General features: G+C 55.4%; 1 protein-coding gene and 1 non-coding gene across 3 annotated transcripts; one reads left to right on the plus strand and one right to left on the minus strand.

The window, feature by feature from the left end:
- Positions 1-506: 506 nt before the first annotated feature.
- WDR5 (WD repeat domain 5) lies at positions 507-20,886 on the plus strand. Of its 2 annotated transcripts, XM_058524436.1 has the most exons (16): positions 507-567; positions 1,186-1,263; positions 2,569-2,624; positions 3,766-3,953; positions 4,712-4,820; positions 5,198-5,271; positions 5,930-6,019; positions 6,243-6,332; positions 6,549-6,632; positions 10,862-10,917; positions 14,879-14,925; positions 17,224-17,299; positions 18,183-18,216; positions 18,550-18,624; positions 19,091-19,178; positions 20,493-20,886. In XM_058524436.1, the coding sequence occupies exons 4-16, from the start codon at positions 3,873-3,875 to the stop codon at positions 20,591-20,593; spliced, it is 1,005 nt and encodes a 334-aa protein (XP_058380419.1). In that variant the 5' UTR covers positions 507-567; positions 1,186-1,263; positions 2,569-2,624; positions 3,766-3,872; the 3' UTR covers positions 20,594-20,886. The 2 variants fall into 2 exon arrangements, with proteins under 2 accessions (XP_058380419.1, XP_058380418.1); XM_058524435.1 differs by lacking the exon at positions 2,569-2,624.
- A 3,448-nt stretch (positions 20,887-24,334) lies between these two features.
- LOC131393840 (U6atac minor spliceosomal RNA) lies at positions 24,335-24,460 on the minus strand. Its single transcript, XR_009215985.1, has one exon. It is a non-coding gene; the product is annotated as a U6atac minor spliceosomal RNA (small nuclear RNA).
- Positions 24,461-24,710: the final 250 nt, after the last annotated feature.

The raw sequence follows: 24,710 nt of genomic DNA on the forward strand, positions 1-24,710 counted from the left end.
ACGCGATCCAGGACATGCCCATCCCAGAAGAAAGGTTAGGGCCCCGCTGCCCCTCCAATCCCGCATAGGAGCGGTGCTCCTCCCCGGAGGCGCCTCGCGGGGCGAGCTCGGGACGTGAACATGCGAGGGGCACGCTAGCCTTTCCTGTAGGTATCATCCTACTTCCGTTTTTAGAAAGTGCAGGACAAGAAGGGGACGCACCGGCCACCTTTGGCGTTCACGCTTTTAAGCAGGAAGCGCGCGCAGCACGCGGTCCCTTTAAGGCGTTGGGCCTGCCCGAGGCATTCTGCCCTTCGCCGCTCCCCGTAGCGCCCCTTCGAGAGGCTGGCTTTGTGCGCTCGCCCCGCCCCGACGCCGCCCCCCCCGGCGCACGCGCACTGCTGGCCCCGCGCCGCCCCGCCCCTGGCGCACGCGCACGCGCACTGCCCGCCCCGACGCCGCCCCGCCCCTGGCGCACGCGCACGCGCACTGCCGGCCCCGCGCCGCCTCGTCGAGCTAAGCCCGGCTCCCGCCCAGGCGGCGGCCGACGCAACGCCCGAGCGCCCGCCCCGCCCGGCGCGCCCGGAGGTAAGGGGGCCGCCCGCCCGGTGGGCACACTCGGGGGCGCGGGGCGGGCCGGCGCCGCCGCACCCCACGCCGCCCCGCCGCCGCACGTGTTGGCGGGCCCGGCCTCGGCCGCGGGCCGGCCCAGCCCCGGGCCCCGTGCGGGCGGACGGCCGCCCCGCCGCCGCCTCGCCTCGGGCGCCGCGCCCCCTCCTCCCGTCGGCCCCGGCCCCGCCCCTGCGGAGCCCGCCCGCACGCGCGGCCGCCCCCCGGCTGCCTCTCCCCGCGGTCGGTGACAAGCGCGAGGCCGGCACGGCGGCTCTGCCCTGCAGCCGGCGTGCCTCTCCGCTGTGCCTCCGCCGCTCCTCCGGGGAAGGACCCCAGGCCCCGGCCCCCCGTGCCTGCAGCCCTGACTGCCCCTCCTCTGCAGAGACGCCGCCACCCGACCTGCTGCCCACCCTCTGCCCGAGGCAGCCAGGCCCCCTCGCTCCTGAGGTCCCAGGACGGGGTCCCCGCGTGCCGGTCCGCTGTCACGAAGGGAGAGACCATCTCCTGTCTGGTCTGCTAGAGCCATTTTGAGGGAGGTGAAAGACTCCCTCTCTCCCTCCCTCCTAGCCTTCTCACCCGGTTTCTGCCCCCCAGGTCCGTTCACCGAAGCCCTGGCAGGTGCTGTGGTCGACACTGCCTCTGAGGTTGGCCCGCCCCGCACAAGGCAGATAGGTAAGCTGGAACGGAAGCGTGTCTGCGTGTCCCAGAACCGAGGCAGGGAGAGCCAGGTTCCCCCACTCTCTGTGGGTCTAAGGGGCTGCCGCCTTTGAGGCACCAGTTACGTCCTGTCTTCCCACACCTGTGGGCCCAGTCTCTGGGGGAGCCCAGGAATCTGCATTTTACAAGCAGTCTAGGAGAGCTCTCCAAGGTTTGGGAGGCTCGGCCTTAGGTGGTCAGGCTCACCTGGGAAAAAGCTGTGGGTGCAAAGAGGTGGCAGGTAGCACGTGCTCTGGGGGCCGACTCCCTATGGCCTTTCCTGCAGCCTGATTGCGTTCATCATCTCCAGTTCTCTTTCCTAAGGAGCTGGTCCCTAACCAGCTTCCCAGTTGTCTCAAAACGATTGTTCTGGGGCCCGCCTGGTGGCGTAGCGGTTAAGTTGGTGGGTTCCGCTTTGGGGGCCCAGGGTTTGCCGGCTTGGATCCTGGGCCCGGTCCTCCTCACTGCTCATCAAGCCATGCTGAGGTGGTGTCCCATGTAGAAGAGCTACAACTCTCCAACTATGATACACAACTATGTAGTGGAGCTTTGGGGAGTAAAAAGAAAAAAAGAGGAAGATTGGCAACAGATGTTAGCACCGGGCCAATCTTCCTCAAAGAAAAAGCAAGAAAAAAAGTATTAACAAAAAAGATTGTTCTACGGAATCATGAGTGTTTATGAAAAATGCCAAGCTCCCCCCTTCTTAAGTAGAAACTTGGAGCATTGAGTTAATTGATTGTATTCTTAAAAGTCTGGCTGATTTTTTGCAAGTTAATGTTTGCTAGCCTGGGATTGGGCTTGAGCTGGGAGGGCTGGGCACCTTTCCTGTAGGACCACGGCTGTAGCCTCTGGTCCTCACCTTGGGGCAGCCAGTTGTTTGCGGGAGTCACACTCCACCTCCTGGTGGGTCTCAATTTTTATGCTAAAAGGAGCTGCACTGGGTCCCCTGAGCTACCCTTTTCACCCCAGAGGAAGCCTCTTCTGTTCCCACTGGTGTTTTGCTTGGCGCCTGTGGTCCACTCTTCTCCACCCTCCTTGCTGTGGCCGGGCTTCTTCACACTGTAGGTTCTGTGAAACAGACTTTCCAGCTTTCTGCCTTAGCTCCTCTCTCCCTCCGCTTGTGCAGCCTACGAAGGGGAAGGCAGCCCTTGGGTTAACTGGCACAGCCCAGTTGCATTAAAGATAATCACCAGTAGCTGGTGGTTACTGAGCCCCAGCTTTGTGCCGACACTTCGTCCCTGGCAGGTTTCCCTGACCTGCCCCTCCGCTCCCCCACTTCAGGACTCGGGCTCTGGGTGCAGCGTGATCCGTCCCTGGGCCTGGAATCCTTGCTGCAGGTAACCAGCCGTGGCCGCACGTGTGCTCTGCACAGCCGTGTTGCATTGTGATGTCTCTTCCTTCCGCTTGGATGAAGGCTTTGAGACATGCTCTTTTTGGATGGCTCCCGTTTCGCCTTGGTGTGACGAGGAGCCTGTGCAAGCTTTCAGTGTTAAGCTCTGAGCGAGGATTCACAGTGTGTAAACTTGGTAGATTGATGGTAGTGTTGGCTTTCGGGAGTTGGATGGCCAGTGATATTTGCAAGAACAGTTTGGTGGCTCTCTTGAATAATGCTTTCCCTCGCTTCAGAATCACCCGGTGTGCTTCTATGAGATCTGTCCGAGGAATGCAACCTCTGTTCCTGTGACAGAGGAAACTGGTCACTTACTGTGCAGCTTTTGGGTCATTCCCACTGTCACGCTGAAACCCAAGTGAGCCACAGTCCCCTCTGCAGTGAGTCTTGCTTGAAGGGTATCCGTGGATACTTGAGGCTGCTTCTACAGAAGGTGAGCCTGTGGGGACTCCAGCAGGCAGGGCTGGCTCTGGTTTGGGCTCTGGTTTGTGCTTTTCGGCTGTGTCTTGTAAATGCCTCACCAGGGACAGAGAGAGAGCCCTTCGAGCTGTTTGCAGGGCTCTGGAAACAGCCTTGTGCCTGCAGCCTGTACATGGTGACAGTGAAGCCCCCAGAAGGTGTGGACTGCTGGGGCAAGCTCTTGTGTTTTCAGAGGTGGCTGTTAGCACTGTCGCATCTGAGGAGGCATTTGAGGATTTGGATGAGTTCCCAAGCTTCTGCCCTCTGAAGCTCAGTCTTCTGTAATTTGGCATGTTAGTTTCCTGAGTAGAAACCTTTGGTGGGTTTGTTTTTTTAATGGATCAAGGGCTCTTTGAAGAAAATGGCATATTGTTTGCCTGGAGTGTGTTGCACTCCTACCGACGTGTGGGTAGCAGAATAGGAAGCACCCTTGAAGGTGGGATCTTTGATCAAGATGATGGAAGAGTGGGGTCTCTTAGCGTCTGAACAGTCTTAGCGTGGAGTTAGGTTGATAGGTTCCTTGGTTTGGAACAGGGTATCTGCTACAGGGCTCAATAAGGTGGGCAAGTGCTTTTTATTCTTTTTCCTGAAAATGAGTTTTTAAAACATGGCTTGTTTACTGGCCTCAGTCTCCCACTGTAGGTTCGATTAGCAGACAGCTTTTCCCACTGTGAGTCTTCTGCTCGGAGCTGTGAACTCCTCCATCGGCGTCTCCCTGCCCGTGGACTTCAGAGCCATGGCAACGGAGGAGAAGAAGCCAGAGACCGAGGCTGCCAGAGCACAGCCCACCCCTTCGTCATCGGCCACGCAGAGCAAGGTGCGGCCCTGAGGCTCCTGGGGGCCTGCCAGGGGCACATAGCCTGGAAGATTCTTGGAAATACTATTTCAGGCCCATAAGTCCATTCTCCTTCCTCAGTTAAACATTGCCAATTTTTATTCATTGACCATGTAGCAAGCCAATGCTTATTATGTGCCGTGTTGGGGATTCTCAGACCTGTCCCCTGGGAAGGGGGCTTTATCAACACCATAGATCCTTAGTCCTGATTGTAAGAGTCTCTGTGGGACCGGGAAAACCTCTCTTCCTAAGCACCCTCAGCCCCGCCCCACAATTCTGATGCCCTGGTGGGTTTGCAGACCCCTCCTGGAGACAACAGGAAGCAAACAGAGACCTTGACCAAGGGCGCAGGTTTGCTTTGGGGAGGCTGCCCTTGGGGCATGGGGACGGGGCGCTGAACCAGGGCTGGCACTGGTGGGAATTCTCGGAGGTGACCAGGTCAGGCGATGCTTCCAGTGTTGTTGGGGCGGGGCGATGCCCTGAGGGGCTTGGTGTTTCCAGCTGGGATGGTGGAGCCGTGACACTGAGGTGGCGGCTATGGAGAAGCAGCATTTTGAGAGGAAATAATGAGCTCACATTTAGACATGTTCAGTGTGAAAGGTGACTCCAGACCGAGTTCTAGTTGGCACCTGGAATAGGGATCTGGAGCCCACAAGACAGGCTGAGCTTTGAGTTAAATCCAAACTGCTAATTGGACAGTGGTGGTTACTTTTTGCTGACTGGTACCGTCTCGTCAACAGCCTACACCGGTTAAACCTAACTATGCTCTAAAATTCACCCTGGCCGGCCACACGAAAGCTGTGTCCTCCGTGAAATTCAGCCCGAACGGGGAGTGGCTGGCAAGTTCATGTAGGTATCGCTGGGACCTCAGCTGCTACAAGAGGCAGTCTGCACTTCGACAGAAGCCGGGACGGTGCGGGGGGCTTGCTTTCTCACGCTGCCGCTGGGCCCTGGCAGCAGGCGGAGTGTCTGTTAGCATACGTGTCTGACTGGACAGAAGTCACAGCCTGTTGAAACTGCCCATTGCCACCCTGAAGTGACAGGGCCCTGGGGGAGAGGGGAGGGTCCTGCTGGCCGATGGCTGGGGACTGGCCGTTCCCTGTGTGACACGTGTTCAGGGTTCCTGAGCAATTCACACTGTCCCCAGGGCTCGTGTTGTGGGAAGGCCTGGATCTGGGACTCTGGATGGCTGGACAGCCTCAGTTCCTTGTACTTCTGTCTTTCAGCTGCAGATAAACTCATTAAAATTTGGGGAGCATACGATGGAAAATTTGAGAAAACCATATCTGGTCACAAGCTGGTAGGTTTCCACCCTGCACACTGAAGTTGACACTGGACATTGCAGCTCTAGTAACCCGGGAGTCAGGGCCCATCTCCAGGGCTGTCAGGTTAAGGTGTAAGTTTCCCTTCCTCCCCGAGTTTTGTTTGTTTTTTTTTTTTTTTTTTGTGAGGAAGATCAGCCCTCAGCTAACATCTGCCAATCCTCCTCTTTTTGCTGAGGAAGACCGGCTTTGGGCTAACATCCATGCCCATCTTCCTCCACTTTATATGGGACGCCGCCACAGCATGGCTTGACAAGCGGTGCGTCGGTGCACGCCCGGGATCCGAACTGGCAAACTGTGGGCCGCAGCGGAACGCGTGCACTTAACCGCTTGCGCCACTGGGCTGGCCTTACCTGAGTTTTTTGGTGGTTATTTGCCTCTTGTGTTTTAAGCAAACACTTTTGATCTCCAGGGACAAGTGTCTGCCCGACTGTGGGGCCTGGCAGAGCCACAGAGAACATGCTTTTCCTCTGGGGACCATCTGGCATGTCTTCTGTGTGGTCAGCACTGTTAGCTAGAGGAGTTCAAGAATGGAATGACATGCGTGTTTATCTTCAGAGGATGTTGGGGGTTTGACCTTTGCTGGTTAATCTTATCTTGTCCCATCAAGGTGGTGACTGTGTGCTTTCTCCCTAGGGAATATCAGATGTGGCCTGGTCGTCAGATTCTAACCTCCTTGTTTCTGCCTCAGATGATAAAACCCTAAAGATTTGGGATGTGAGCTCGGTAAGCCGCCCTGCGGGTCTCCCAGGGAAGCTCCTGTGGGCGCAGAAGGGGCTCAGAGGACGAGACTGCTGAGCTTGGGGACCAGCCCGTCACTGGATGGCCTCACTTGTCATCACATGTGCTTTGCGGCTGTTCTGGGTTAGGTGTCGATGGGTTTAGCCTGATGCGATCTTTGGGGAGGTCACCACTGGGAATGACTTGGTCTAACGGTACTTCGTTTTAGGGAAAGTGTCTGAAAACCCTAAAGGGACACAGTAATTACGTCTTCTGCTGTAACTTCAACCCCCAGTCCAACCTCATCGTCTCAGGCTCTGTAAGTGCGCCGGCCGCTCTTCTGGGTGGGAGTGACGTGGGCGGGGTGAGTGGCCATCGCCTCTGACTCGGCAGCACCGTGGGGCGTGGTTGGTGAGCTTCGAGTCGTTCGGTGCTGTTCATGGGGGATCCTGGGGTGGTGGCGGTGGGTTTTGGGTTCCACAGGATCTGTCATCTCCTCTCTGTGTTGAATTACTCTAATCTCTTTTGTCTTCAGTTTGATGAAAGTGTAAGGATATGGGACGTGAAAACGGGGAAGTGCCTCAAGACTTTGCCTGCGCACTCGGATCCAGTCTCAGCTGTAAGTCCCCCGACCTGTAAAGGTGGCTGGTGTGCAGCTGAGTTCTTGATATTCACGCAACAGTACAGAGAGATGTTCAGAGATTGGGCACGGGGATCCCGAGAGAGATCACACAGTCCTGTGCCCGTGGAAGGACAGGTGGGTGTGGTGCCAGGAGAGGCGTCCCCAAACTGAACCTTCAGGCTGGCCTCCCTGTCTGTCCTGGAGGAGGGAGCTGTGCGTAAGGAAGTGTGGCCATGGTGGAGTGTGAGTCTGAGTGGTGTCACTGATTGGTGGGGTGGTGGGTGGAGGAGGTTGGAATGGCCCAGTCATGGGTGAAGTGGGACCCCAGGAGTGGGCTCCCGCTGTGGTCCACATCCTGCTTTTTTGCAGACGCCACAAGTGTCAAAATCAGCATACAAGAGTTAAACTGCACACTGTCATAAATTGCTGCATTTAGAAAATGGCCAAAATATTCATTTCTTTGTTAGCAAAGAGCCTGAGGTGGTCTCTTAGCCAAGTGTGCCTTTTGAAAGCTGGGGGGAATCGTGTGTACAGTTTGTTGATGGTTACTGAGCAGACCGTCCTTGCACTTGCTGAAATCGTGTAGGTGAGTGATGGTAAGCATTGTCAGCCTTCGAAAGCCTTTTTGGCCCAGCTGAGACTGTACACAGAGCCCTGATACATAGAGGACTCGTAACGTGTGCTGGTTGAAGCAGGCTCGTGGAGCCCTGGCCCTTGGGCCCGGCCCTCAGTGGCCCAGAGTCACTGCCTGTGCCTGGGGCTCGGAGGAGGGAGGTTTTCCCAGCGCCCCGCAGTGGTGTGCTCATAGGCCTCACCTGACCCCGTGCTGTCACTCATCTGCCCTCCGGTGTGGAGTTACGCTCAGAGTAGGGCTAGCTTTCAAACAGGCTCGCAAATGAACACGCGTGAAGGGACGGCCGTGAGTTGAAAGAGTTCTGTCTGCGGTTACGGTGGTCAGGATCGCTGGAGGTGGGATCTTAGAGTCTGTGTCTTACGAAAGTAATGTGTGCTCATTTGAAAAGAAAAAAAGGCAAGCACATGTTGCAAGTAGAAAATCAGAGTCTCCTGAGCTGCCACCCTGCGGGGTCAACTGCCGGCAGCCGGAGTCTCTCTGCCCTCTGGGGTGTTTGGTCTTTAAATACATGTTCTCCAGAGGCCGGCCCCGTGGCGTAGCAGTTAAGTGCATGTGCTCTGCTGCTGGTGGCCCAGGGTTCGGATCCCGGGTGCGCACTTTTGCACTGCTTGTCAGGCCATGCTGTGGTGGCGTCCCATATAAAGTGGAGAAAGATGGGCACGGATGTTAGCTCAGGGCCAGTCTTCCCCAGCAGAAAAAGGGGAGGATTGACATGGATGTTAGCTCAGGGTTGATCGTCCTCACAAAAAATAAATAAATAGATAAACTAATTCAGCAAGAAAAGAACATTATTAAAAAAAAAAAAAAAAACAAAACGTGTTCTCCAGCCTGCCTCCTCTTTTTAAGTGGCAGGGATGCTGCACCAGCTACTGTTCTGCAGCTGTTTGTCGGGCGTCTTCTGTGTCAGTGCACACAGTGCCACCGTGACCCCAGGACCTCTGGCACTGCTGCCCCGTGTCGTGCTTGACGCTGTTTGCCCGTCACCCTGATGGATGCTTGTCTGTAACTTTCACTTTTACCAGAAGCAATGGGAACACCTTCATTTGAACAGCCTTGCGTGCTTGTGTGACCGTTTCTGCAGGATGCATTCTGGAGGGGAATGCTGTGTCAGTATGCATGTTGAGCTTTTTAATAGGTAGTCTTGGAGCTAGAAGCTTCAGGGTCTGTGAGTTCTGCTGGCCTCCTCCCATGCCTGTCCTTCCTCCCACTTGGGTCCAGCCACTGTCCTCTTCCTCCTGTATCAGCTTCTTAACTGGAGCCTCTGCTGTCCGTTTCATCCCGCACCCCTCGCTCCCTGGCCGCGGCCACTCGGCCTGTGGTTTTCCTAATGTTCACCTGCTGCTTCCTGCCTCAGTGCTTTTGGCTGAGCTCATCTGGCCACCAGGTGTCACCTTTGCAGCGAGCTCTGAGTTCGTCTGAGTGGAGACTTGGCACCCCCGTTAGGTTCTGTCTTGTTACCTGTTTGGTTTCTTCGTGGCACTTTATTTCTGGCTGTCTTTAGAATGTACTGTCTGGGCTGTGTTGCTTCTGTCACACCTCAGCATTCGTTGAACGGAGAGAGAGACTGCTGCATTTGCAGGGGTGATGCAGGGATGTGACTGGGAACAAAGGAGAGCACTGCGGTGTGCATTGCAGGTGGTCATGGCAGGTGCTGGGGACCCGTGTCAACTCATGGTCTTCTATCATAGTGGCCTCGATGAAAGGATATAGTATTTTGCCAATTTAAAGAAAGGGATGAATGTGGTTAGGTCGACTGCTGTGAGTTATGGAGAAAATTGCTTTGAGAGGCTGATGAATACGTGGCTACAGATAAGTAGCTGGTGCTGCGAGAGCATCGTGTCAGTACAACTGGTAGGAACAGAACGAAAACCATTACAGCAGCCTCTCGTGTGTCTGCTGGAGACTGTAGATCCTTGCGAGCCTCGCTGTCCAGCGTGGAGACCACCAGCCACATGTGGCGGTCGATCACTTGAGTGCAGCGAGCCCGGGCTGAGACAAGCTGGAAGTGTAAAATACGCTTTCGGGTTTCAGAGATTCAGTTCAACAAAAAAGAGCGTAAAACGTCTTGTTAATAACTTCTAATATTGATTACATGTTGAAATAGTAGTTCAGACATGTTGAGTTAAATAAAACGTAAGTTCCACCTGTTACTTTTCTGCTGCAGCTGCTAGAAAATTTGAAATCGCACACGTGGCTCGCAGGGCTCCTCGCGAGTCTAGAGCAGTGGTCCTCCGGCTGTGGGCCCTGGACCAGAGCGTCAGCGTCCGCCGGGGTGTGAGAAGTGCAGGTTCTCGGCGTCCGGCACGCAGTTTAACAAGCCCTCAGGGGCTTCTGGTGCAGGTGGATTTGCCCCCGGGGTGTGCGGCAATGTCTGGTTGTCACAGATGCTACTGGCATCTCGTGAGTCGAGGACGAGGGTGCTGCTACACAGGACAGCCTCATGGCAAAGAAGACCGTGAGAGATGTCAGTAGTGCTGAGGTGGACACTGGTCTGGATGGCTGAGATACACAGACGGCCTCAGCCACATCCCTGAGCCATTAAACCAGGTGCTCCTTTGTGCGGCCCGGTTTCACGTGGGAGATGTATCACACGGAGCAGGAAACAAGACAGTTTCTAAAGGTGTTACCTGTCGTGAACAGGCTTATCCTGGGTAAAACCTGCCCAGGACTCAAATAACAATGATGGGAATCTAGGATGAACTCCAGCTCCTGCCATTGTGAGTCCTTTTATTCCCACTGAGACTTAGTTGGAAAAAACAAGAAGGAAAATCCAAAGACGAATCAGTTACAAGAAGGGGCTTGTAGGGTTGTAACTTCTTTTCCAGAAGGTGTATCTCGCCTTCCCCCGCGGAGGGCAGAGTTCGGCATTCAGATGAAACGAACGGTGGGGAAGTATCACAGGTCAGCTTCTGGGACCAGCAGCAAATTGGGGATCGCACCTATTCCGAGGCACCAGGTTTGGAGCGGCCTGGACCTCATTTCTGTCCCATCTGGAAAGCTTGAGTGGGCGCAAGCGTTCCCGGTGATTAGTGGCCATGCAAACCGAGCGGTTCGGGGGCCGTCAGTGGGCAGGGACGTCTGAGTGAGGAGGCACCGGAGTTCATTCTTACAGTAGTTACTGAATAAGTGGGTTTCTCCTGATTTGTATTTCTTTGTTCATGTGACGTCAGGGGAAGGAAGAAGGATCTGCCCTTCACAGCAGCGGCAGATCCACAGACAGGCTCCCAGAAGCCAGTGGGTCTCGGTTGGTTGGTTGTGTTTTCTTTTCAAGAAGGCATTTCATAGTGAGTGATTTAACTACTCAAGACGTGTGTCAATGTTGGTTTCCTTTTTATGGTCCTGTCATCCATCATAAAATGAACTATTGCTTGAGACAACAGGTGAAAATGATCATTTTATCCACGTAGCTTGTGCAGGTTTATTAGAGTCTTCAGGAAATCAGCAGATGATGGCTCTGCTGTGTGCTCAGTATGCAGCAAGATGTGCTGCGCATCTTGTCCCGAGCGTTTGCGAATAGGAGGGCCACTCAGGTAAGAAGCAGTCTGTGTTGACGATGTAAAAGTAAGTTTCTTTCCCCCTCCTTCATTTTCAGGTTCATTTTAATCGTGATGGATCCTTGATAGTTTCCAGTAGCTACGATGGTCTCTGGTAAGTGAAAAGTTTGTACTGCATTTAGTCAGGAAATATTTACTAAAGGCCCCTTCTTGCTCTGTTGGGGCCTCTGGGGTTATAGCAGTGGGAAGAAGGGACAGAACTCTCTACCCTCAAGAACTTACACTGTAGCAGGGGCTGCAGGCAGATGGACGGACACACAGTTCAATGTCAGGTGGTGAAAATGTTAGGAAGGAGGACAGAGCAGTCTAGGAGTTAGTGTGGCTGGGAGGCTGGGCTCCTGGCACAGGGAGGGCCCCCCAGGCAGGGCCCAGCAAGGCGCTTCTGTGCTGGACTTAGCTCCTTGCAGACATGGAAGTCCACAAGCTCTCTTCACAAGCTCGTGGGCGTTGGTGGTGCCGACACATGGGGATTCTCAGTGTACCAGCCTCGTGTCCCGTAGAGGAAATGTCAGAGTCCTGAGCAGGTGAATGGGGACAAATCCTGTCGTGGGGACGGTGAGGAGGAAGAGGGGATGTGGTCTTGTGCAGGACATCCAGTTTAGTCTAAGTGGATGACGTTCATAGAGCCTGAGTTTGTACTGTAAGTGTTCAGGATTTGTTATGAGACGTAAGGGAAAATATGGAAGTAAACGTCTTAAGTTGAACTCAGCAGAGCCCACGATGGGGCACGCGTTGGGTTGTGTTTGGGTTTGGAGGTTGGTACCATGACCCATTCGGTTACTGGGGAGTGGAGGGTACGGTGGCCACTGGCTGAATTGATGACCCGAGAACTCCTCAATTACAAGGGAGAAAGCAAGCATGACTAGAAATTGGTCCGCATTTGGCAAAAATAACAAAAAAGGGGAAATAGAATAACATAGGTACTACGTGTAAAAATGCTATGGAAGAGATGAAACGTACTGTCCTAGGTTTTATAGTATTAGCTGAATTGGCTGATACCCTTATTGAAGGCTGTCAGGTTTGGTTTAAAAACCCTTCTGACTCTTGTTGTTTTCAAGAAACACACTTTAAACAAAGTGGTTAGCAAAGGTTTGACACAGAAGGATGGGCAGACGATGTCGGGCCATAACAAAGCAAAGAGCCATGTGAATAAGTGGGATTTGAAGACAGAGCATTAACCAGGGAGAGAGTGACACTTAATGAACCGGGCAGATTTGATGAAAAAGACTGAGGATTAGAAACCTCTATGCACCAAGCAACATAGCAGCCCAAAGATACCAAGTAAAACTGGAAGTAGAAGGAGAACTAACATTTCCTGTGAGTGAGTCAATGTATTGCTTTTAGAAAAGTGACAGAAGAGGACTTGGGACTCAGCGGGTCTGGGTGGCACCCCAGGCTGTGTGTTTGCTGCATACGGAGAGTGTGTTGTGTGTGCAGAGACTGGGTGTTCTCCTGGGAGCACAGGACAGTCTCAGAGTTGCTTGTGGACTGGCTCTGAAAGCTTCCTAAAGAAATTAGAGAAAGAAAAAGTACACCAAAAAAAGCAGGAGGAGGAAATTTATGAAGTTAAAAGATGGAGAAAGGAGAAAATAGTAGAGAAAATGAGGTGTATTTTTACTAAGGCCAGTAAAGGGGTTAGGCTTTATAAGCCCAAATGAGGAGGAAGAGCAAGAGCAGTAAGATGAGGATGGAGAGGGGTGGGCACCGCAGCTTCCGGGGTGGATGAAGAGGAGGAGCAGCTCTGCTCTCCCCTGAGCAGTGCGTTTCCACTCACAGGCGGGATGGGTTCCCAGTTCCGGAGTGGACTGAGGACAAGGGGCTCGAGGGACCGGTCACCAGGGGAGGGACTGCAAAAGGTGACTGAAGGTCTAAAAATGATACCGGGCCGTATGATTTTCTACTGGAGTGCAGTTAAATAACAAACCCCTAAGACTGTTGAAACTGTTCGACCACAGAACAAGATGGGAAGGAGCCCCTGATTCATTTTATGGGTCTGGTGTGACCTTCCCCCCAAACTTGATGGCTAGTCCAGGTAGAAGACCACAGAGGAGACTTCACTCATGAATAGTGAGATCACAGTTCCAGAGAAAACGTCAGCAAATGAGTCCAGCCGTGCGTCAGAAAATAGTGTTCCATGACCAGGTGGTTTACTGAGTAATGAAAGGATTGTAATAACATGGGAAACATCAGGAAACCCATAATCTAATTACTTATATCAACAAGTTAAAGGCACACATCTGTATAATTTGTTACCAGTAGAGGTCAGATAGGCACCTGATAAAATCAGCAGCCATTCCTAATAACAACTTTAGCAAAATGGGCCAACACTGTACACTGTTTACCAGAAACTTCATAACTTCTGTAATAAGTGGTGACACGCTAAAACCGCTTCTACTAAAATCAGGGGCAAAGCAACCTGTTGACCCCGTTATTCAGTGTTGTTTGGAGTTTGCAGTTCACGTGGTAAGAAAACAAAAGTAATTATATGAAGACTGGTTAGAAATTTATCTCTTTGTAGATGATACATTTGTATGTTTTTGAAATTTAAAAACCACTGATATGTAGTTTGCAAATATCCAGTCATTTAGCTGTCATAACAGCCCCGTGCCGTGGGTGCTCCATTGTCACCAACACATTTTCAGTTGGGACACCGAGGGAGGGATAAGCACTTGCCCTTGTCCCTCAGCCAGAAGTGACATCAGGCCCTGGAGTCTGGGCTCTGAACCCTGGGCCTGCTGGTCACAAAATGTGACTCAGTGTATGGTGATGTCAATGTTTGAAAATGGAGACTTTTTCTCTATACCAGAGTTGCAGTTAAGGATGAGAAGAAAGTCCACTATGTAACAGTGACAGAACGTTAAGGTACTTAGGATATGTTTAACGAGAGAGCAGCACCCCATAGAGAAAGTGGTAAAATGTAAGTGCAGGGACACAGCAGAGAGTGAAGAGGGCGGCACGAGGCGCACGTCACGTGCTGGTGGTGGGGGTCAGTCATCGAGGCTGATAGACTGTGGGCATTTCCATTTAGAACCCCTCTGGGGCGTTTCTGCACCAGATAAAGTGCAACTCAAATTCATAGAGGAGCATAATTGAGCTGTATGCCAGAGAACTAAGAAAAGGAGTAGTATGGAGGAGAGTTGCTATTTCTGGGTATTAACACCTGAGGTAAAGTCACTCTGCAGCACCCAGAGTGGAATTGTCTCGGGAAGAGCTGACGTGTAGGTGGGACAGGACGAGGTGCCGAGCCCCAGGGCCTGCAGTCCTCCCGGAGCGGGGAGCTGTCAGGGGCCGGAGAAGCTGTTCCCAGAGCAGACAGCAAAAGACCCGGCTCGGTAGTCAGGGAGTTCAGAATTCCTTGCATTGGCCAGTAGTAAGGGATCCCGTCCCGAGGAGGGACGCACAGGAACAGATGTGGACTGTGGGCGAGGGCGTTTGGAGAATCATCTGTCAATGTCTGTCATCCTCATGATTTGCACAGCCTTTGCCCCAGCGCCCCCACCGCTGGGTCTTGGCTGTGGGAGGGTGGGCACTAGTCCACGGTGCATGTTCCAAAGACGTGAATAAGTTCTCTTGCTACTGAACGAGAGGGATGTCCAGAAAACTGCATATGATACTGTATTTTTATGAAGAACACACCCTCTCCCGAGTGACCGCACGCTTAGAATGCTTATGTGCACGTGGAGGGACCTGCAGGGGGACAGGTGAGGCAGTTGGCGCCCTCCCCCGTTGCTGAGAGGGCAGAGGGGCGAGTCGTGTCTCCGGTCCTGTTCCACCTCACCTGTGTGGGGATGTGTTCCTTGTGGGAGAGGAGCTGAAGTGTGCCCCGTGGTCTGTGCGTGCAGGTGTGCGTGCGTGCAGCGTGTGTGCGTGTGCACGGTGCCCATGCTGGTCCCCGGAAGGTAAGAGAATAGCTGTTGAATGAACGAGTGAAGCGTAACAGTAAAAAGAAATGGGGAAAGGCGCATCAGTCCGGGAACTTACCCTCAGAACCGTAGGACACGCCGAGGCCCTGGCAGTGACTTGCTGTTCACCCTTCTCTCGTGTCTGCCTTGCAGTCGGATCTGGGACACGGCCTCGGGCCAGTGCTTGAAGACGCTCATTGGTGAGTGCCGGCTCTCGCTTCCGGGGTGGATTTTTCCTCCGAGTGACAGTCGCTCATCAGCTCTGGAGGCTTCTCCTGTGCTCTTTCCTGCCCTCCATCTTCTGTGGTTTCCTGGACTCCTCCCTTTCCCCACTGTCCTAGATCTGCTCCCTGTGGGAGGAACCCTCCTCTCCTGACTGTTTCCATCGGGGAGGGCGGTTCTGGGCAAGGGTGTAATGGAGCGGGAAGGACTTAGCACGGCCTGGGCAGGCAGGCGGTGCTGTGGGCTTGGTGAATGTGTGGCCGGAGGGTGGGTGATGGGCCCCTGCAGGGCCTTGGACCTGGGCAGGTGATGGGGAGGGAGGGAGCCCTGGAGGGTTTTAATCTGGGAGTGTGACTACTTGAGAGGGCTGCTCACCTCCAGTCAGCCTGGAAGGTCTTCGTAGCTTTAGGTCGAATGTAGGGTGGGGTAGGCTGTAGCCTCCGGGGTTATGTCTGGGTCTGTGCCGTGAAGAGGGAGTGAGGGGGCGCTGTGGGCAGGAGGTGGCCCACCCGGGGAGGTGCCGCCTCCTTCCCCAGCTGTCACGAGAGCAAATGTGGCTGCATGATTAACAGAACACCACAGGCTGGGGGCTTCCTCTGCAGAAACGCATTCTCTCAGGGTCTGGAGGCCGGGTGTCTGAGCTCAGGGTGCCGGCAGGCTGGTTTCTCCGAGGCCTCTCCTTGGCCCTCTCACTGTGTCCTCACGTGGCCGTTCCTCTGCGTGCACCCCGGCGTCTGCATCTCCTCTTAGACAACACCGGCCACGTGGATTGGGGCCCCCGTAACGGCCTCATTTTAACTTAATCCCCCTCTAAAGGCCCCGTCTCCAGACAGAGCCTCGGTCCGAGCTGCTGGGGTTAGGACTTCAATGTGAGGATTTGAGGGGGACGCAGGTCAGCCCCTCACAGTGGCCTTTGTGGTTTTCTTGCTTTACGAGGCCGCCCTTTGAGGCGCATCCTTACCTGTGACCGTGAGTGACACTGCAGTGTGTCTGTCGCAGCAGCGTCTCTCCCCAGAGGCCTGGTGCAGCTGCCTCTGCCAGTGGGAAAGTGTCACTCGTGCCAACACTGCCACCCGGCAGCTGGGCGGGAAACTGAGGCCCCGAGAGGTTGATTAGCAAGCCCAAGGCCGGCACCAAGCATGCACTGGGGCCAGGATTGAGCAGCATCGGGAAGAAAGGGGCGGTGGCTAGCGGTGTTCCCGTCCCTTTCTAGTTTCGGGTCTAGGGAGTTAGAACTTTCTGGACCAGGAGACGGGTCCCAGGGCTGCTTTGCTGACGGGGCTGGGTTAGAACTGTCAGCACTACCTCACCTCGTTCGTGTTCCATGGCTTGCCTTCCTGGTGTGGTCCCTGCGACCTGAGGGGGCCCTGTGCGGCCTCACGCCTTCTCATGTGCCTTTGCAGTGTCTGGGACCAGTTGGAGGGAGCGGAGGCCCCCGGTGCACGGTGGCCAGGCCCGGGTCCCCCGAGGTGGTAATGCGGGGTGCTGCTCTCCCCCGGTGCTCGGGACACACCAGCCACGCCCTGCTCCCACACGGGGTGCACTCCTGCCAGCCTCTCCTCACCCAGGCCAGGGAAGCGCTCCTCCCGATGTGAGCCTTCTGGGACTGTCCTGTAGCGTGAAGGCTGACCTCTGGGCGTGCCCGCTCCTTTTCAGCCCTGTGAGAAGGGTGACTCTTTACCCTGTGACGGCAGCTCTTAATCACACTCCAGGGCCGCCCGGGGTGAATGTTTAGACCTGGAATATCAGAAGCAAGGATGGGGGTGCAATCTCATCAGGGTTGTTTCTAGAGAAAGGTTACAAATCTTTTGCCCTAACTATGTAACAGGAAAACATGAGATTATTCACCCGAGTTATTTTTCCTTAGGGGTGGTAGTTTCTTAGTATAGCTGGGTATTTGCAAACTTTGTTTCATGTGAGGAAGTCAATCCTGAGTCTTCTCATGATACCCGTGCTCGCGGGAGGCCAGGCAGCCTGAGTTTGATTTGCCACAGGCCCCTTGCTCCTGAAGCCCTTCTGTCATGGGGGGGGGTCGCTGGGCCCCCGTCAAGGGCCCGCGGAGCCGTGGGATGGAGGAGCATCGAGGAGAACCAGCTCTCGTGACGGGCTCTCGTGACGGGTGAAGGGAGGCGTGGCTGGCTCCTTGGGGACTCCATCTGAGGGTGGCCGTGTTGGCACGGGTGGAGGTGGCGTCTCTCGGATGGTCCGTTCCCGTTTCCCTCCCTGGGCAGAGGCCCACCACCCTGTGTGTCAGCCCGCCTCTGCTTTCAATGCAGATGATGACAACCCTCCCGTGTCCTTTGTGAAGTTCTCTCCGAACGGCAAGTACATCCTGGCCGCCACCTTGGACAAGTAAGCCCTCCTGCGTCCCCGTGGGGGACGTGCCGCCTCACTGAGCTGCCAGGGACGCCCATTTCCTACCTGTTTGAAACTTCTTAAAAGATGTTTAAGCCCAGTATGTGATCCAGGATCCTGCTGGGTTTAGGCTTCTGGAATATGGATGCCATTCTGGAAGGGAGGGCCCTCATCTTTGCTGGGGCCAAATCTTGGGTCCAGAGAAGGATTTGGGGTCTCGCTTTCTCCATGGTGACTGTGTGGCCAGGCAGCCCCTGCTCCCAGCCCTTCTGTCTGAAGGAACGGGAGGGACAGGTGGCCTCGGAGGTGCTTTCTGGTTCTGCCCTGGGCACCTTGACTCCCCCTGCAAACGTTGGAGCAGAGTTCACGGTAACTCAGACTGTGGCCCTCCTCCGGGAGGTGGGTGAGCTCTGCTTCATGTGCACACTGCATACAGCCCTTTGGAGGGGCCATGCTTTCGCCCCAAGCTCGTCTGCACTTTCCTCATCAGCCCCTCGTGGGAGGAGAGAATTCCTGCCCGAGAAGGAGGGAGTGTTGCTGCTCAGATCTGTTCTAGATGTTTCTGGAACGGAGACTTCCCACGTTCCTTTCTAGTGGGAATGAGATGACCACTACTGATTTAGGGAACACCCAGCAGCTTCCTTTAAGAGAGTCTGTTCTTGAACCACCAAAAATTTGGGGTTCTCATGCTGTGCCCTTGGATGTCCTCAAATCACTGACTCTGTGCCCACCCTGTGCTGGGCAGCCGCGCTTGGAGAGGGTTAGAGAGTCCCGGCTCCCTGGCTTTGCTCCAGACGTGGCTGCAGCAGAGTGGGGTGCACGGTGACAGCAGACATGCCTCCTGGAGATGTAGTTGACTTGCCCTTTCTCTGCCTTCCAGCACGCTGAAGCTCTGGGACTACAGCAAGGGGAAGGTGAGCATGGGGAGACGGGCTGGCTTGGGCTGGGTTGTGCGAAGCTCCTGGGTGTTTGGTGGCCGTGGAGCTGAGCCAGGAGCCGAGGCAAGAGGGAACGCAGAAAGCCATCTTCGTTGAGTTGGTTTGGTGCAAGTTTCTGGAAGACGGGTTTTTGCAGATCGCCAGCCTGCGAGGTAAAGCTTGAGCACCTGGGTTTTGTGCTGTAGGCACTGAGTGCTCACAGACCTGAGTGTAATCGGCTGTCAGACGCCTGCACTCAGCGCTCAGGGATCATCCGGGATGCAGGGAAGTCGTGACTCTGTGAACAGGGCTGTTCCCTTGCCTTTTCAGTGCCTGAAGACGTATACCGGCCACAAGAACGAGAAATACTGCATATTTGCCAACTTCTCCGTGACTGGTGGGAAGGTGAGTTTCCTCCCAGCTTCTCCCCCGAGAGGGGACACCCCCTCCAGGTGGCTTTATGCCTAGACATGCGTTTCTGTGCCCACAAAATGAGTAGGAGTTTTCTGTTTTTTAACCAGAATGAAGTCACATCACGCAAAGTATCGGTGACTCTCACTCTGTTCTGAGATGTCTATTCATGTCTGCTTCTGACCCCCCCCATCCCTTATGGGAGGCAGAGGAGTCTGTGGTGGGGTGTGATGGCGGATCAGCTGATCCTTCCTTTAAGTCAGGGCCGGCACAGCCTTGCCCCGAGGGACTCGCTCGCTCAGAAGCTGCGCTTCCTGGGTTGTGGTCATTTCAACACAGCAGCTCCCAGGAGGGCGGGTGTCAGTTTAGGGGGAATTGTAAGGTAATTCCATCCGTTCCACACAAACCAGCTCTGACCTGGCTTTTCTGCCCGTCGTCTCCCCTTCTCGTCGTTTCCTAGTGGATCGTGTCTGGCTCGGAAGATAACCTGGTGTACATCTGGAACCTCCAGACGAAGGAGATCGTACAGAAGCTGCAGGGCCACACAGGTGAGCTCGGGGGCCCCACAGGTCGCGTGCCGCTGGCTCACAGTGAGTTTCTGGAAGAACACAAGCGAACAGTGTGTCGTTGTTTGGCACCTGCTTCTGCCGCTGCTTCCTCGGCCTGCTGGCGGCCCAAGGGGGATGCTGCCGGGTGGGAGTGGCTGGTGAGCGGTTGTCTGAGCGCCCAGCTGGCCAGGCTGGGTTGTGGCCTTAACCTCTTGTAGTGCAGGGAGGGGGACATCCGCTGTCCCCTCGAGAGGCTCTGGCTCCTCTCGGGCTCAGACCTCCTGTCTCCAGGCAGGCCCAGCTCCTCGCTGCCTCTCAGCTCTGAGGGGTGCCCTGGCCCATCCCTCCACACCCGGGGGCCTCCACCCCTGCCCCGCGCTATCCTCAGAGGCTGCTCCTCTTCCCCTCTGCCCTGCACTCTCCTGGAGTCAGTGGAGCCGTGTGAGAAAGCAGCTCCAGCCGCAGTGGGAACGTGGCTCTACCGGGAGGTCAGCACCGAGCTCAGCCCCCGTGGTTCTGCCCCTTCCCCCCACCTGGCTTCCTGCCCCGAGAAGGCAGCCCTGGGCTTTGCTTGCTTCTGGTCCTCCACGCTGTGGGCGGGACCCTCAGTGCTTATCTGAAGCCACACAGGGAAGAGGCAAAGTTCTGGGCTTCAGTTTATTCAAAAGCTATAAATGCATTAATCTGGCTGACCCCAGATGCCAGCTTCTGAGATCTGAGTCCCTGCCTGGGGGTGAACTTGCCTCATGGCGACAGACTCAGCCCCTCGGAGCGTTCTCGGGCCGGGCAGCGGTGGGAGGCGGTGGGAGCAGTCGGCTCTGGGTCCAGGTAAGGCTCTGGGTTGTTGACGCGGTGAGACCGACTGCCACTGACCCCACGGGTGCGGCCTCTGCACCGGGCAGTGCTGAGATCCTCCCTGGGGACCGCCATTCCCCAGCCACTGCGGCCACTGCGGCCCCATGCTGGGCCAGCCTCCACGGAGCCCCCACCACTGCCCTGCGAGGGCGTGTCGACATCCTGATGCTCTCAGAGCAGCCTCCCAGCCCAGGCTGGATGCTCACCATCACGTCAGCCAGCTGTCCTGTTCCGTGTCCCCGGGGCTCCGTGTGCCGCACAGACGGTGGGCAGCGCAGGGCTTGCTGCTGTTAGGAGCCCTGGACCCATGCTGTGGTGAACGGCCGTGAGTGTGGGTGTCAGCAGCTGGGCGAGGCCCTGAACTCCCTCCAGGCCCGTGGGCCCTGTGCTGGGAGCGGGGCCCTGGATTGCGGTGCAGGTCCCTGACCAGGGAGGGAACGTTCTTGGCTGTGTTTGCAGATGTTGTGATCTCCACGGCGTGCCACCCAACGGAGAACATCATCGCCTCAGCCGCGCTGGAGAACGACAAGACGATTAAGCTCTGGAAGAGCGACTGCTAGGCCGCCAGCAAGCCGTGGAGGGACTGTCGGGAGGTTGATGTGGATTGGCAGGAGTGAGGTGTCCAGAGGGCTTCCCCCGAGTCTGGCCTGGGGATCGGGGAGGGGCCTGGATTTGAGCCGCCTCTGAAGACGATTTGGCTGAGGGGGGGTGTCTACCACCAGAAAGTTCTAGAAGTTGCTGGTGATGTTTCTTGCCGATTCCTCTCACACTGTCTGGAGAAGAGTTCCTAGTCTGTATTGTGTTCCAAGTCAACAAAAGTTTTTAATTTTTTATTACAAAGGGTGAAGTTCAATTTTTCATGAGTTGTGTTTTTTTCCAGTAAACGTTCTGTACCTTTTATGCTGTTTTATTACCCAGCGCAAGCGCGGTAACCAGTGGCCACACGGCCTCTCCCACTGGCCTCTGCGGGTCGGCCCCTTGTCTGCCCCATAGATGCTCTGGCGACGTGGCTCTCACCGTCTCCGATTCCCGTCTGTAGTAACTCCTGGTGTGTTTGAGTGTGTCTGGAAAATGCGGACACTGTCAGGTTATTTCTGGGTAAAAAGCCTCTCGTGTCTGGCAGTCCGCAGTCCCTGTGCTGGTGGCGTGGTGATTGCCTGGCAGTCCCCGTCTGCCTCACGTGTCTGCATGGCAGCACCGCGGGCTGTCCTGAAGGTAGGATTTGGTGCACGGTTGTGGCCACTGGGTGCTTGTGTGAAGCTTGTCTCAACTCGGCTTCTTTGTGAAAAGTCGCACAATTGGCAGAAGGTTGAAAGGATCTTTCTCAAAAGACGGATGCTGGGAACGATGACCCATTTCCCTCCTCGTCCCCTAGAGGCCGGGAACCCCGAAGCCTAGACCCTCGTCGGTTAATTGTGTGTCATGGCGGGGGCGGGGAGTGACCTCCTGGGAGGAGCTGGAAGTTCTTATTGAAAAGGAGCTGGCAACCCTAAAATGTCCTTCGGGACGTTGCAGATGGCTGTCTCCCGTGCCTGTGAAGGCAGGGGTGAAGGAGACCCGGTGCCTCGGTTCAGGCCTGGGCTCTGGTCTGAGGGGCGCAGGCTGGTGCCCGTCCCCCGTTGCCGACCTCAGGACTGGCAGGCTTCTTGGACTCTTTGGTGGGCCTGGGAGTCGGCCCCTCAGGGAGGCGGGTGTCATCCCCCAGCCTTGCCTGCCCGGCAGGCTCTACCTGCTGGCACGGGAGCCTCTGCAGCGTCATGGCTTCTTGTGGGTGTGGGGGGGCTAGAACTGCCAAGTACCCTTGTTTTGTAGCTGCTCCCAGGCCTGGGGGACCCCTCAGCGGCTCCAAGACCTCTGCTGTGGAGGCGTGTCCCGTGCTTGGGGCTGGGCGGCCGTGGCCACTGTGGGCCCCTCCTGGGGCTCTGGGTTAGCAGGTGGCACGCGTCTCTAGTCTGAGGTGCAGCCTGGCGCTCAGCCACGCTGCCTTTCCTGAGGCCTGGCCTCCCTGGGTCTGGGGGATCTGGACAGTGCCGAGCCAGTGGGTAAAGCCTGTGGGGCCTTCGGGTGGACGGGCCCCCGGGAGGAACAGGGGGCTGCCCTCGACAGGCTTGCAGGGTGAGGACGACACGTTTAAAGGCATCTGGAAGGAAGCTTCCTGCAGCTCCCCCCTCGTCTCCTTTGGAAGTAGATGTACAAATGGGTTCTCTCTTCTAGAAGTGCTACAGTGACGTGGGTGTAACACTCACGGTTTGGGAGCCCGCACGGCAGCGTGTTTTGGTGGGAAACGTTGAGGCTGCGCGTCGTGTTCTAGGGGCTCTGCTGTGGGATTTGCTCAGAGATGCTGAGGGTCTTCCGTTGTGTTGGTTCTGATGTCAGCGCGCCCCGGGAGGGGAGGGGCGTGTGTGCGGAGCGCCGAGTCCTTGAATAGTTTATTTTTTCTACATTTGAATTCTCTGTTGTAGATTTATGTAAAAATACATTCTCTTTTTGAAAATAAAGATTTTCATGTCTTGTAATTTTGTCCCGTAAGAGTTTTGTATCTTCCTTAACACATAGCTGTTACCTTGGGGGGAGCGGCTCTCGGGGCGTTGTCCTGCTCGAGTGTCTCACTGCCCCGTGGGCGACTGGGCTCTGGCAGGAAGTTCTGTTACATATTTCTGCTGGTCATCGACAGTGTGAAACAAATAGGCAAAGATATGTCACCCACATTACTACCGCTCACGCTTTGGGGAATGTCTTCTAGTATATTTGTTAAAAACAAAAACTTTTCATTATGGAAAATCTCAAACATAAAAGTGGAGAAAATCCTCATGTCCCTATCATCCAACTTCAGAAACTTTTAACACATCTTATTTCATATGTTCCTCCCCAGTTATTTTAGTATAAATCCCAGACGTTTTATTATTTAAGCAGTGAATGCATAGTATCTCTAAAAGATAATTCTCCAAAAGCGCTACCACAATACCATTTTCACACCTAAAATATTCTTAGAATCAAATATCTGATGTCCAGATTTCCCATTGTCTTAATATCTTTAAAGTGTACGTTATACACGCATACGTACATGTACACACGTGCACAGGCAGACATGCACACGGTTGGCTGGTGTGAACTGGGGTCCCAGCAAGGTCCCCATGTGCATCTGGTTGGTTGATCCTGAGCCTCGGTCATCTCCAGGTCCCTCCTCTTTTCCCCTTACCGTGTGTGTGTGTGGGATCTGAGTTGTGCTGTAGCTCCCTGGTCTGGGTTTGCTGATGTGTCTCTGGGGCTGTTGACCATCTTCCCGTTTCCTTGTTCCCTCTGAGCTGGCATTGAGAGCTGGACTGCTCTGGGCGTGGCGGCCCTGTCCCTCCCTGGTGGGAAATCCTCGGTCTCCCCTCACTAACAGCCAAAGCTCAAGTCCTTGCAAACGTCCCCATGGCCCTGGGACCCATGGCTCTTGTCCTCCCACCCCCACCTCTCCCTCCCCACTCTCAGGCCACACTGGCCGCATCAGCCTCAGACCCTCTGCGCTTGCCTTTTCCTGTGTCTGGAATGTTCTCCGAGATGTCCACGTGGCCGATCCCTCACCTCCAGGCCTGGGTCAGATGGCATCTTCCTCTGCGCCTCCCCTGACCCCTCGATGTGACCCTACCCCCACTGCCCGGTGTCTGCTCTGCCACCCCACAGAGCCGTCTCCATTGGACTTGTCTGCTGGGGCTCCGGAATGGTCTCCAGCGTGAGCCTCTGGGGCAGGGATCAAATTGAGCCGAAGGGAAAGTCTGTCAGGTTTTCAAGGAGGTCCCGAAGGCCTGTGATGCTGAAGAGAAGCAAGTGAAACCCTTGAAGCCACCAAAGGTTCAGACCCGCGGGAATGTCCAGAAGCCGCCTGCGGGATCTGGTCTGACTGTCCCCGGGTCGCAGGGCCCGCCCGCCCCATGCTTGGACATGCAGGAAACGTACGCCGAGGGCTGTCCTGGGTGTCCCTTCGAGAACTCTTCTCCCCCTCGCCCACCGCCCAGGAGGACGCGACTCACTGCTGCCCTCGGTGCGCTGATGCCCACACAGGAAAGCGGAGGTGAACTTTGTATGATGAAAAATGCCAGGCAGCTCCACGAGCAGTGGAGGCACAGTCGCATACGTGTCCGTGCACCCCACATGCGTGCATCACACACCCGTGGACCTATGCGCGCACGCACGTGTCACACGGCTGTGTACACACACCTGCGTCACACCCAGACCGGTCTACGCACTCACGTGCGTCGCGGTCGGGCATCACGGCCCTGTGTATGGTCACACACCCACGTGTCACCCACTAGACGGAAAAACGATGGTTAGATGCCACGAAGTAGGTGGCAATGCCTTAACCGTATGCGTGTTGTCAGGCCCGAGGGCCTCTTCCATCCTTGTCAAGGGGAGTGCTAACCTTCTCTCCTTTCATACAACACACCCTGCGCCCCGAGCGCGCGCTATTTAAGGGCCCGAGGCTGAGCCGCCTTTCGCTTAGGGCGACTCCGGGCTCGCCCCTCAGACGCACGCGGGACAGCGGCCGCCTCGTCGGGAGCCGCGACCTGCGCACAAAATCGCCGATATCACCTTCAGCGCGTGGAAAAACCTATTTTTCATGCCCTAATATATTCATAAAACCAGCCAATCAGAGGCCGAGAGGAACACCCGGAAGTCCCGAGCGTCCTTAGA

The sequence above is a fragment of the Diceros bicornis genome, chromosome 28, assembly GCF_020826845.1.
Source record: "Diceros bicornis minor isolate mBicDic1 chromosome 28, mDicBic1.mat.cur, whole genome shotgun sequence".
Classification (NCBI taxonomy): domain Eukaryota; kingdom Metazoa; phylum Chordata; class Mammalia; order Perissodactyla; family Rhinocerotidae; genus Diceros; species Diceros bicornis.

What these genes read in the sequence shown, in the direction of transcription:
- WDR5 (XM_058524436.1), top strand. Translation starts at nt 3,873, where the DNA reads ATGGCAACGGAGGAGAAGAAGCCAGAGACCGAGGCTGCCAGAGCACAG. An exon ending in AGTAGCTACGATGGTCTCTG is followed by an intron (nt 10,918 to 14,878) that starts GTAAGTGAAAAG and finishes TCTGCCTTGCAG; the next exon opens with TCGGATCTGGGACACGGCCT. An exon ending in TCTCCGTGACTGGTGGGAAG is followed by an intron (nt 18,625 to 19,090) that starts GTGAGTTTCCTC and finishes GTCGTTTCCTAG; the next exon opens with TGGATCGTGTCTGGCTCGGA.